At 41.0% G+C, this 12,902-nt stretch overlaps 1 protein-coding gene across 2 annotated transcripts; it reads right to left on the reverse strand.

The window, feature by feature from the left end:
- Positions 1–1,321: 1,321 nt before the first annotated feature.
- Positions 1,322–9,606, reverse strand: SRI (sorcin). Of its 2 annotated transcripts, XM_064409359.1 has the most exons (8): positions 9,341–9,507; positions 8,588–8,671; positions 5,438–5,507; positions 4,693–4,736; positions 3,512–3,659; positions 3,244–3,357; positions 2,743–2,801; positions 1,322–2,063 (listed from the first exon to the last, which is right to left on the reverse strand). In XM_064409359.1, exons 1-8 carry the CDS (start codon positions 9,386–9,388, stop codon positions 2,037–2,039), a joined length of 594 nt encoding a protein of 197 aa, XP_064265429.1. In that variant the 5' UTR covers positions 9,389–9,507; the 3' UTR covers positions 1,322–2,036. The 2 variants fall into 2 exon arrangements, with proteins under 2 accessions (XP_064265429.1, XP_064265437.1); XM_064409367.1 differs by lacking the exon at positions 5,438–5,507 and having other exon boundaries at positions 9,341–9,606.
- Positions 9,607–12,902: the final 3,296 nt, after the last annotated feature.

Raw genomic sequence — 12,902 nt, forward strand, 5'->3', positions numbered from 1 at the left:
CTGTGCAAGCACTGCCCAGGAAACTGCTGAGATACTGCTGCTGATTAGTTACAAATCTGAACCTTTGGGCTGCTATAAATAAAATTAATTCTATCCCAGCAAAGCCACTACAAGACCACAAACACAGTAAAAATGTGTGGGAAATGAACATTTTGGTAAAGATCGCTTACTGTTCTTAGGGTAAAATTAAGTGTAAGGATGAGCACTGTTTATATACGAAATACTCAAATCCCTACAGGAAGAACAGCCTTTTTTCACACTCTTACTAACCTCGTCAGCTGTCAAAGGTTTGAACTGCAGCAAAACTGATGTTGGCTGCTACACTCAGAGAAACCTTTGTGGATTTTGGTCTTTCCATTAGAAATACTTCCGGCAGTATTCCATCTGTTTCCCAACTTTATGTGCAACAGGACAACGTGCTATTAGAATGTGAATGTATAATGCTGTCTCTGCCTTTGAAATTCATTATGAGGGTAGAAAGAGAAGTAGCTTCTGTAATGAAACTACAAGCAATACCCAAAGGATTCTAAATTTAAGCAGTAAGTACAAGTTACTTCTTTAGGGAAGATGAGCCTGATTTGAATTTACAGCCCAGAAACTGAAGTGCTGGATTTAACAAACACCTCCACAAAGCAGAGTACAATACAGTATCTCTGAGTGAGATGCCTGCTCTGAGGGCCTCTTGTTTGTCCAATGATTTACATTTGTGTCTATATCTATGCACATATGTGTAGTTTTGCTTTCACTCCTTAATGCAAAGGTTCCTTCCCAAAACTGCCCTAAACTACTTATTTAAGAAATATACATCTTTTAACATTGTTCTAGCATTGTATTCACAAACAGCAAAACAAAATATATTACTCCCCCGTGATAGGCAGAAGTGACCAAAATGAACAAACATTTCATTAACGTATTTATTGGTAAAAAGTTTGTACTACCTCTGTACAGTTGTGCTGTTCCCTCTTTCCATACAATGTCCATCTTCCCCTCAAAAATCCCTACAACAAAAGCAACACAAAAATCCCCACCAAACAAAAATCCCATTTTTCCCTCTGAAGAGCCTCAGGCAACTAAGCCTTGCCTGTCTGTATCTGCTTTCATTTTTAACTACTGCTGTGGTCTGAAAGAGTAACCTAGCAAAAATTTTTTCCAAGTGGGTTTTGGCCCTTGTGTGTTAGCTGGCATATGGAGGCATGAAGGCCACTTGCCAGGGGTTAAAGTGGAGGAGATAGAAACATTTATTTACGTGTAACTGAAGTCTGTCTGTCTGCCTGTGAAGGGAGAGTTAATGCACAAACTGACACAGCACAGCTCTTGTATGTTAAAAGTGTTTTATGTAGTCACACAAACAAAGCAAGAATCTTACAAGAACAAAGCCCCTGTTACCAGGGCACAAGGCTAGAAGAGTTTTCTGCTATGTTTTGTTGCATCCCTGCTTAGAAGAAGTTCTAGCAGGTAGTCTTACACTCAGTGCATGCTGACAAAGTAAGTAACCAAAACATATGATGTTTTAACAGACCAGTGCAAAATGACCATTCCAAAATCCCTTTTAGTTTGTACATGTGTCTTAGGTTGTCAAAGACAAGAAAATATGTATCCTCTTAAGTCATACACATGTTACTGTTTAAGTCAGAAAAAGCTAAGTTGCACTCCAGAAATTGATTTTAGTGAATCATGGGAAAAAAAGTAGACACATGACTGCAAATATTACCATTTGCATGATCTGAGTTATACAAAGTGAATTGCAAGTTTATGAAAATAAAAGCAGCTTTAATAATCACAGATTGGAAGTTAAAGACAACAGTACATGAGTAATTCATATTCATTATCAAGACTAAAATATGTGTGGAAAGGGATGCCTTCATAAAATATTCAATTTCCAATGTTGAGATACACAATCATTGGAGAAGTTGGCAAAGCAAAACACATACTGGAATGTTAAATCATGATCATCCACAGCTTGCTTCCTTTTGATTAAGATGCTCATAAAACTGGAATGTTAAATCATAATCATCCATGGCTTGCTTCCTTTTGATTTAGATGCTCATAACACACTGTATGAACTGAAAAGAGAATAAGCACCTATTAGATGTATGACAGAGAACGGGTTTTTACTTTTTCTCCTACAATACTCACTATCACTACACTTTTCTGTAAAGAAATTCAGCCCATGTATGTAAAGCTTTAAAATACATGTGAAAATAAGCCAATAGTTAATTAAATCAAAGCATCTCCTTAATGATACCAACAACAACAAAAATAAAAACTAGCACACATGGTCCTCTCCCACCCCACTCCAAAAAAACTCCCAAACCCAGGATGACTCGAATCTAGTTTTCTCTTTTTGCTGCACAGATGTGGCTAGGAAGCCAAGACCCAGAAGCCTGACTGAGTGTGATTCGTCCACCAGACCTCCACCAACCCTTCCCAGGAAAAATGCCTACCAAGCTTTAAAACAGAAAATAAAAAAAACAAAAAGTCACAGAAAGTGATGCTAGCAAGTGATGGAGCTTCTTTGATCTCCTTGAACCACACTGGTTAGTTCAGGAAAAGGTACACAACATTTTATAGAACTCTGTGAAATACACAAAAGCGTTTTCAAACAATATTCAACATGCCCTAGAACTTCCACATTCCCACTGTATGTGTAGGGAAGGCACAAACTCAAATCATTACTGACTGTCTTAAGTTTTTCTTTTGTTTTACCCTGGAATTTTAATAGATTCCTTAAAATTTACTTACATCATCATAGTGGAAGTTCACAAAACCCTGCTGAGTTGTATCCCGTCTTCTAAAGCATTCTGCAAAAAATCATTAAGAAAACAGAAACCAGTAAGAAGAATTACAAATAAACAATTTTTTAAAGTGTATAGTACTTTCCTAAAATTTCCCAAGTCATATGAAGGAGAACGTGATGAAGAATATTGCAATTCATTCCAAGACCTTATTTCCCATTCTAAATTTTTGTGTTTATCATATACAACCCTTTATATTCCGTTGATAAAAAAGTTTCCCAGTTTTGCTATCATTACCCTTCCAGTCTCTGAAGTAAACCCTGCATTAGTATAAAGTCCTTTTTTTATGGGAATTAAAAAAAATGCTGATCTGTAATTGTTTGTAGACTACTGATAGAAATCTCTTTTGTAGTATGCCAAAGTTGAACTTGAGATAGTGAGCAAAGAGGTTTTATGAGATAAAAATATATTATGGGGATGACAGTAACAAGGCTATAATCCAGCATACCAGTGAGAGCTCGGAGTTTCACACAGCAGGCAATGTAATCATCAAATGCAATCTTTCCTTGAGTGCTGTATCGCTTTGTGATTGCAGTCACAGCCTGTGGGCTCAGTCTAAATCCTATTTGAAAATAAAAAGTCTTATTTTGAAAAGACAGGTAAGTTAACAGAATCCAACATGTTTTCATTGGAAATATCATGTGTTAGTTACTGCAGGATGATAACTGGGAAATGGTGTAAGTCAGTGTCAGAAGCAAGAACATTTCACAACTTACCCATAGTCATCAAGGCTTTCTCCAGTTCCTGGCGATCCACTGTGCCACTTCCATCACTGTCAAAACTTACAAAGTGCTGCTTCCAGCCATTGACCACAGCCCAGAGTTCTTTAAACTCATTAAATCCCAGTGTGCCAGACATATCTCTCTGATTTCAAAGCTAAGAAAAACATTTCTTAGCTAAACAAAACCACCAACAAAAAGTGACAAACAAAAAACAAACAAACAAAAAAGACATCTCTCTTTAGTTAAAAACCCTTACTTGAAGGCCAATAATAATATAATTTTACTATTATTAATTTCTCTTGTAGAACACTAACTAAAGCATCCCCCAGCACAGATGGAGGTAATACTATCCAAAACCCAAGGTCAGAGAACCTGCTGTCTACACTTCTTCCCAGTGAAACCTGCTAAACCCATTTGCTCCTTGTGAATTCTACTTTAGTTGACACACTTCCCTTTAACCTGCTGCTACATAATTGTAACCAATTAAATACATAGCTGAAATAAAAATAGATGCCAAAGAATAAACTGTTATAATATTAGTTCTCTTGTATTCTAAGTAGCTTGTTCAAGATGAGTTAAGACCCCTTCCAGTTTAATTTCCGCTTTTTTCTTTTCAAGCAGAAGAACTTTTAATTTAAGTTTTGGCTAACAAACCTCCAAAGATTCCAACCTTACACAGTATATCTAAGTTTTCCACAGGTCCTGCTGCTGAATGCCCACACACCATTCCATTAGATGCTCAAAGCGAATTCATTAATGGAACAAGATTTAGATTGTATTCAGGCTGTGTATTACAAATGCTTGAAATTCATTAGGAAGGTTGAGAAATTGGAAAGGTGTCCTATTTGAAAAGTACAATAAGTGATTTGCACAATACTTTATTCTAGGCTACCAGACCTGATTGTTCATACATTCAGTGGAGAAACAGTTCCCCAGGCTTAGAGCAGTACCAATTGCTATAAAATGATTGGTCACCAAGAGCCTCATTTATACATTATTTCTTCATTTGTTAAAATTAGTGAGAATGGCATTTTGTAACTTCCCAATCACACTGATCACAAGACTTCTCAAGTAAAGGCTGAATGGAAACTACAAAGCATTTCCCAAATGTTTAGGCTCTCTCTCATTTTTGCTTACATAATGCAAAAATGTTTACATTTCATACTAAAGGATACATCCAGCATTGAGATCATAAGTCTGCATGTCTCTAAGTTGAAAGCTGTTAAAATTAGAAAAAGGAAAAATAAATTATGTTAAGAGCATATTCTTCAGTTTTATCTAAACATAAAATTTCAGATTTATTATAAATTTAAATTATATAAACTATTATGTAATTGGTTCCCCTGTATACAGCCATACCATATTTTTCATCCAAGTATGAGCCATTACTTGTTAGAAAAACTGAAAGCAGACAATTTGGAGGCAATTCAAGTTATATTTAAAATTAACTTGCTCTTACCTTAATCCACAACAGTTTTGGGTTTCAAAGTGGTCATTTATATTCCCCCCCCCCCCCAACAAGAGACACCACTTGAGCAAGCCAGTTTCACTCACAGAGGCTGTAAACTGAACAGGAGGCATCCCAGCAGAGGAGTCCTGCCACAGATTTTGGTCAATATCAAAGCTTCAAAGTTCAAACCAAAGCAAAGCATCTTTTTAAGAACTGTCTGTCCGTTACAAAACAAACCACTTCAACTCCACAGCCCAGCAGAGTGGGGAACTGAGAAGGAGGCTGAGAAGGCAAATCCTTGGCACACAGAACTGAATATAGAGAATTTACATGTCCAAGATACGGAAAGGAAACCCATTTGCCATGCAAAGAAAAAACCCCAGCTCTGCAGAAGGCACAACAACACATTTTCTAGGGAAGAAGAATTAGTGTGCTTTAGATTTGCTTGTTTATTCAAATCATTAACTTACGTTTATATGATCCTGCAATCCCTGACTGGGTGAGACATCTCTGTAGCTCATCAGCATCTATTTGTCCATCCTTTCGATAACAGAAGATGTATCAGCTATTAATACCCTCTCCCAGGCTGCTTATTCCCAGTACCCACTCCCTTTCCAGTGGCATTCAATTAGTTATGCTTCTCAAGACAGCCTCATAACTCACAAACATAAAAATTCCTGTTTTTTAAAAATATTAAGTTGCTAGTAGAAAAAGCAAACGTACAAAGCAAAGAACTTTGAACGAAAAACAAAACAAACTCTGAAAAGATACCTATCCACATGGCTTGGAAAAAGCCTGACTTCCAACAAATCCTGCTCAGGGCCAAATAGAGAAAACAACTGCCAATTCATGGGAAGCAATGAGCTGCCAGAAGTGGAGGTGGAATTCTAAGTTTTATTCATCACATCCCCAAGATGAAGTTTGCTTCACACAGAGTTCAATTTAACCTCATTCAGGAACGGAACATTATGTCTGTAGACATAAGAAAATGATGACACTTCTGCAAAGCATTAGAAGATGAAAAGCCAAGTCAGGGGAGGTTTAAGTTGGCTATCAGGAATAGGTTTTTTGCCCAGAGAGTGGTTGAGCACTGGAATGGCTTCCCAGTGAAGGGATCACAGCACCAAGCCTGACAGAGTTCAAGAAGTATTTGGACAACACATTGGGCACTTGGTTTGAGTCTTGGGCTGTCTTTAGCAGGGCCAGGACTTGGACACAATGATCCTTGTGGGCCCCTTCCAGCTCAGCATATTCTATGATTCTGTTTGCTACAGCATTTTCCTTATGTTTTTAAACCCACTTTTGAAAACTCTTTTTTTCAATAACAGAGATATACTACTGAATGATAGGGTGGGAACAGCACAGCCTGATAACTTTCAGAAATGAAGTATCATTGTTTACAAGACAAATAGTAGTTCTATGTTAAATGATATTTGACAGGATCTGGAAAAAAAGGCAACAATGTTTTGATTCTATATAAAGTTACTGGCAGATAAACTCAAATTTGCTTCCTATCTACTCCATCAGTCTAATTATACAGATGTATTTAATATTTTACATTTGAAGAGATTTGAAATAGCCATTAAGTAACTAATCTCTTCAAAGACCTTGTACCTTCTGAAATAAAGATAGGAACTGCCTAACTTTAAAACAGAGGAAGATAGAAAAGCATGACTGTAATCAAGATTAACATTATCAAAAATATGCTTGCCTTTTTTGGTTTTTTCAGTAGAACATAAGCAGGTTAAACTAGACAATGCATATGGGCTTTGCAAACAGGCTAAAAAATAAATTATTACTTCCTACAAAGACAGACTCAATTGAACAAAGATTTGAAACAATACTTTTGACTTTCTTCTGTAAACAAAGCAAACTAATTCATCAAGTCAAAGACAAGATCCCTGTTGTAAACTACTTCAAAGAATGCTCAGATAAAACACTGAATATTATATAGTATGAAAACAACACAGCAGCAAACTATTACCACAACATACTAATTCTACAGTAAGTACAGATGGATAACTGAGATGTGGCTTTTTACACAGTTGCATGGGTGGCCATAAAAGCAACTGATAATTTATCTGTTACATTTCACTGTCCCCTTACAGGGTTTTTACTTCTGCACAGCCACTGGTACTAGAAACACACACCTCAGATTCCAAGGATAACTTAAAAAGCTACTGAGTTCATTTCAGCAAGAAATTATTTCTACAAGTAGAAAGCACTTCAGAGTATTAACTTAAGTATTCTTAAGTGCTAACTTGATCATACCCATCAACCCATTGGTTCCCCAGCTTCCAGTATCCATGCCCCACTTGAGAAAGCTGGGCATGGTCTATGTTTTGCTGAGATCCAGCTCCTGCCACCTCTTCTCCACAGTGATGTATCCTGTTTGCTGCTCCCTCCCTTTCTCTTTACAACAGGAGCTTGTTCACTTGTCCAGCATCAGTTACTGGCTCCACTGCTGACTCCTGGCACACATCCAGGAGGCTCCTGCACGCAGACACATCTCAGCTGGCAAAGTGTCAGCACATTCAGCAGAACTCAGCCCTGGGCTCCACCTTCTCAGAAAGGCCCCAGTACACAGAGGTCATTCCAGTGCTCTCCTTTACTACAAAAACACACAGTCTAATTATTTTCATAAGCAGTTAGAAGGCAGTAAGATATAGACTGCAAGATGCATTATTAATTCAAAAGAGTAACACAGAGAACAAAACTAATCCAAGTTATGGTGGGAATCTGAACATCAGCTAGCATTGCTGAATTTAAATTTTCATGTTGTGGTTGCATCTACCTGAGGACAGCAGACTCAAGAGCAGAGTTTTAGATTTGCCCACACCCTACAAGTGTGCAATAAATGTCTGTATATGCCAAACAAACACAGAACTTCCGCTCAATAAACCTAACTTAATTGCTCCTAAACTCTGGAGTACAGTTCAAAAAGCACTTATTTCTAGTAACAGGCGGGGTAATACAAACACAATATATGCCACAAAATTACAGGAAAGAAATTAAAAATGCAGAATGACAGGCAAAGAAAAAAAAGTGAAAGCCTCTCCTGTAGAAGAATAGTCACTCTATGTTACCAGTAAACACAAATGTTGGCACAAGCCATGACTGCTTTTCCATTTGTGAGTCTATAAAGATCGTGTAATGACCTCTTTCCTGTTAGCATTTCCTGCTCTTAGCCAGGCCATCTCCACAGCCCACACCTTCCACTGTTTCTCTTTTCTTTCTCCTAAACCTGGCAGCATTCACCAGCCCAGAGCTGAGTCACAATTCAGTGACAAAACTTCATGCACCTATATATTCCCTGCATATACCTATATAGGAAAGAGAGGCATATATGCCTGTGTTTGTGTAGGTATGTATTTACACAAACAATACAGAAAATAACAGCATTAATCAAATTGTATAGTTCCTGTATGTATACAGCTGTAACATAGACCAATACAGCTATACCCAGCAAATAGGCTAAGTAAAACAATTATGGATTTGTTTTTTTTTTAACTAGAAACATCAGTTTTTCTCACTGCCAATACTAGGCACTTCTTCTCCCAAGAGTATTCCCCATGAAGAAAAAAAAAATCCAAGAAGTAAATAACATTTTAAAAGTTTACCTGCCCTCCTACTGCAGCAAAATAACCATATAAAGGATCCTGAGCTTGTCCAGGGAATGCTGGTCCTCCTGGAGCTCCTCCATACTTTGGAAACAAGAAAGAAAATTAATTTTAAATCAATGATTCAGTTAAAGATCTGTACTTATCAATTTACATTTTTATGTACACACCACGCCTTAAAAAAAAACAAACTCAAACCAACCAAAATCAAAACTCCTCATGAAAAAAATCCCCCAAACCAACTCTCAATTTCAGTATTGACATAAAAATATATTGTAATGTAAGCAGATCAGTGTAAAATCTTTTACAGGAGCATTCGACTGATCTAGATCTAGCCTGATCTATCTCACCAAGGTTTCATTTTATTCTACCCTTAGCAGAAAACGTGCTGAAAAAATGCTAAGCCACTGCAAATTTTTCTTTCCTCTTCAGAAAAGTTGAGCAAAACAGATGTCTAGGGCAAACACACGAAAGAACATGCAGTAAGTGTGGAAACCCTTAAACACAACTGATTCTTAAGTGAAAACTCTGGAATGACACACTCAGCACCGACTCTCTCCCCGGCAGCGGCTGCGGGAGGCGCCTCCTCCCTCCCCTCCCCTCTCCCCTCTCCCGCCGGCGCAGCCCCGAGCTGGCGCTGCGGCCCCTCCCGGCGGGAGCGGCGGCCGGAGCCGGGCAGACCCCGCCTGGCCCGGCTCCCGCCGCTCGCCCCCGGCCGCCGGCCACATCCCCCGCGGGCCCGGCCCCGCTCACCCCGCCCTGGTAGAGCCCGCCGGGTGCCGGCTGCCCGGGATACGCCATCTTCGCCTGGCACGGCTCCGGCGGTCCGGCCGCGTCCGGGAGCAACCACCCGGATACTGAGGGAGGGCGGCGACTTCCAGCCCCGGCCCCTCCCGGAGCCCGCGTCCCGCCGCCGCCCGGGCGGGGCAAGCGGCGACCTGCCGTCACCAGGGCAGCGCGCGGTGCCGGGCGGTGCCGTCGGGAGGTGAGGGACCGCCCCGTCCGGTCTCGTCCCCTGCGCGTTCCCCCTCCGGCAGGGTGGTACAGCCCCGCGGCGGCTTTTCCCGGCGCAGCAGGGCGGGGCGGGGCGCGGCGCTGCCCGGGGCCTGACAGGGCGGGGGCGGGCGGGAGGGAGCGCTGCGGGCGCCGGGCTCGGAGCGGAGCTGCCGGCCAAGGGCTGCGGGCTCACATCGCCGGCGGCTCCCGGCCAGCAGCGGCAGGCAGCGCCCGGCAACGGAACCGCTGAGGAGGAGGAGGCTGCGCCCCGGAGCCAGCGGCCGCGGGCAGCGGAGGTGGAGCCGGCCCCTGGCGCATCCCGGGACTGCCGGTGCCGGGAAAACGATGTTCTGTGGCGGCTGTGACCCGCTAAGGTGACAGGAAAGCTCCCGACGTGTTCACCGGTGAATCGGTTGAGTTGATACCGGGTTATTTCAGAACCACCGGTGTAGCATCCCATGGACACCGACTGGTTTATCAAAAGACCGCAAGGCTCATAGACTCAGCAGTTCGAGCATCTGTGTCATGTATCCAAAACCGCATCTTTACGTGTTCTCTGTTCGTACCGTGGCTTTTTCTTCAGAATCGGACCACCCGTCACTGCTCCCAAAGACAGAGAACAGGCTGCATAATTCCTTTTGAATTACGTAGCTCCAAATTCTGCAGTAGGCGAGGGCGCCCTTTGGCGTTCCCTCGGGCCCGCTCCGCGTTTGGGGATTCTCGGGAGAGCTTTGATGCCGCAGCCTGCTCCCGGCTGGCGGCGCTGCCCGGCACGGCCCGGGGTGTTCTGCCGCTGACCGCCCAACACCCCCGGCAGCGGCATCAGCGGAGCGGCCGCGGCTTGCTCTGGGCTGGCCTATGCTGATTTATAGTAGACTTTGAATTTAAACTTCCATTTAAAGTAATCTTTTAATTTAAAGTGTGTCACTCAGCTTCTAAGTCATCCAGTAAACCGAACTTTCAGACATTATCTATGTAGAATATATTTTATTATTTCAGTACTAAGTGCACCTTGTAGCTGCTAACAATTGCCAATGACATGAAAACAAAACTGGTGTTCTGTGTAATTTAATAACCAGTAGAGTTGCCAAATGAGACAAATAATTATTTAATACCTTCATCACACAGAATAGCATATATGAAGCTATGAAACAGCTGAGAAACAAAGTAATGACCCTGTACAGTTTCTTGGCTTAAGCAATACCTATCTCACAAGGGTATTTAACTAAGCGTGTTGATATCAAGCTGTGTGGTGGTCAAATAGTTGTTTTGACCAGACTTAATCACGTGCAGGGCAGGTTATTGCAGGCTCTGTGTGAACTTTGTTAGAGTACATATATTAATGTCTGGGCAAAAAGCCCTCCTAATTAAAATAGGACCTAGGAACAGTGATAAAAATATTAAAGGCTGAGAAGATTGAAAATAAGTTGTAAAGAATGTAAGTGATAAGATTTGAAGAGTTATACATTGATAAAATGTCAAATAGTATATATGTATTGCCAGTAACTTAATAACAATGAATTTTTGATTGCTTCAGTGAGACAAAACCAGGCATGATTTATACCAGTTGGTCAATAAAGACACTAAGCTGTACAGCTGCAGCTGTATAGAAAAGGAAGATGTGTTTCATAATTTTTATTTTTCTGTACTTTAACTCAGTGTAAATATCTGGACATCTTCCATTTTCAGTACTTCTACTGAGACTCGTGGGACTCAGCAAATCATGGAGTTTAGGCTGGAAAAGATCTCTTAGAACATTGAGACCACCTGTTAACCCAGCACTGCCAGGCCCACCACTAAACCATGTCCCTCAGTGCCACATCTGCAGGTCTTTTAATATCCCCAGGGATGGTGATTCATCCACTTCCTTGGGCAGCCTGTTCCAAAGCTCAACAATGCTTTCAATAAAGACATTTCTCCAAACATCCAAAAACCTCCCCTGGCACAACTTGAGTCCATTTCCTCTTTTGTTGCTTGCAAGGAGAGGCTGACCCTACCTCATTACAACATTTTTTCAGGTAGTTGTAGAGAGTTATACTGTCCCCTTTCAGCCTCCTCCAGGCTAATCACCCCAGGTCCCTCAGCTTCTCTTCATCAGACTTGTGTTCCAGACCCTTCGTCAACTCTGTTGCCTTTCTCTGATCTCGCCCCACCACCTCAGTGTCCTTCTTGCAGTGAGGGGCCCAATGCACTGCACTCAGTAGTTAGCATTTGCAAGATTGTTTAAACATACATGAGCAAAAGAGCTTGGAGACACATATAACCAAGAGATGTGTTTTAAATGGATTGTTGGGTAGGCATTTTGTTTGCACTGGTGCATTTGCTTATTCCTTATCTGGAATAAGGAATGAAGGCTGTAAAGGAAGGCTGTTTGAGGAGATTAATGAGTATACATCTGCCTTCTGAAGGGCTACTGGCTGTGGTAACCTTTTAAGTTTCCATAATTTCATATATTACAAACACACGAGTAAGAAATCTGATCTGTGTGGAATAAATAGTTTCTGATTTTGCAGATCTCAAAGAGTGTGTCATCCCTCTAGTGGGAAAGTTGAAGTCAAGCAACTTAGGATGCTAGTACTATTGCCTTATCTTTTTTTTTTTTTTTTGAGATAATTCACTGTTTTTCTAAGAAAAGGCCTAGGTAAAATAACTTTGTTTAGAACGGGAAAATGATGTGCACAGTTTTCATTCCATAGCTTTTCTGGATTCTTTGTAGTAGGATTTTAAGAAAGAATTCAGAATGGAGCTACAGTAATAGTATTACTGCATTAAACTCTGGTCACCAGTTACATTTATTATGTGTGCCATGCTTCCTCACAGTGAGCTAAGGCTAGCATAAACCCATGACAAGTCACAGACTTTCTGTTTGCCCATCTGCTCTTCTTCTGTTCCTTCTAAGTCTGGGTACATTTAACCCTGACATGAGCTCACACATGATGTGGTAATTTGGTCACCCTGAACTGAAAGCCTTGAGCTGGATTGTGCTGCCAGTTACATTCCCATCTGATGTAGTGGCTCTGAGCTTGGTACTGGTATGCTAAGGTGTCACGCTTTCCTGACAACTGCAATAAAGCTAGGGAGGAGAAAGGGAGTTAAAGTGTAAAGTTCAATTTTCTTGAGGTGTTTACTTAGCACAGCTGAGGGGATAAAAATTTCAGAATAAGTATACTGCTTAAGGAAGGCCAAGAAATAATCTCCTCACCCTTTTAATTGCAATACTTGACAAGAGGCATGATTTTAAACAGTGGAAGAATACTTATAATACAGACCAGATGTCTCTAATATAATGCCTCACTTGGTGCCCAAAGGAATGGTGCTT

Source organism: Passer domesticus, chromosome 1, assembly GCF_036417665.1.
Source record: "Passer domesticus isolate bPasDom1 chromosome 1, bPasDom1.hap1, whole genome shotgun sequence".
Lineage (NCBI taxonomy): Eukaryota > Metazoa > Chordata > Aves > Passeriformes > Passeridae > Passer > Passer domesticus.

Coding starts and splice junctions, on each gene's coding strand:
- SRI (XM_064409359.1), bottom strand. CDS start 9,388: ATGGCGTATCCCGGGCAGCCGGCACCCGGCGGGCTCTACCAGGGCGGG. Junction 3,660..4,692: donor TTATGATCTCAATGCTGGAT/GTATCCTTTAGT, acceptor CTTTGAAATCAG/AGAGATATGTCTGGCACACT. Junction 3,358..3,511: donor GAAAGCCTTGATGACTATGG/GTAAGTTGTGAA, acceptor ATTTTCAAATAG/GATTTAGACTGAGCCCACAG.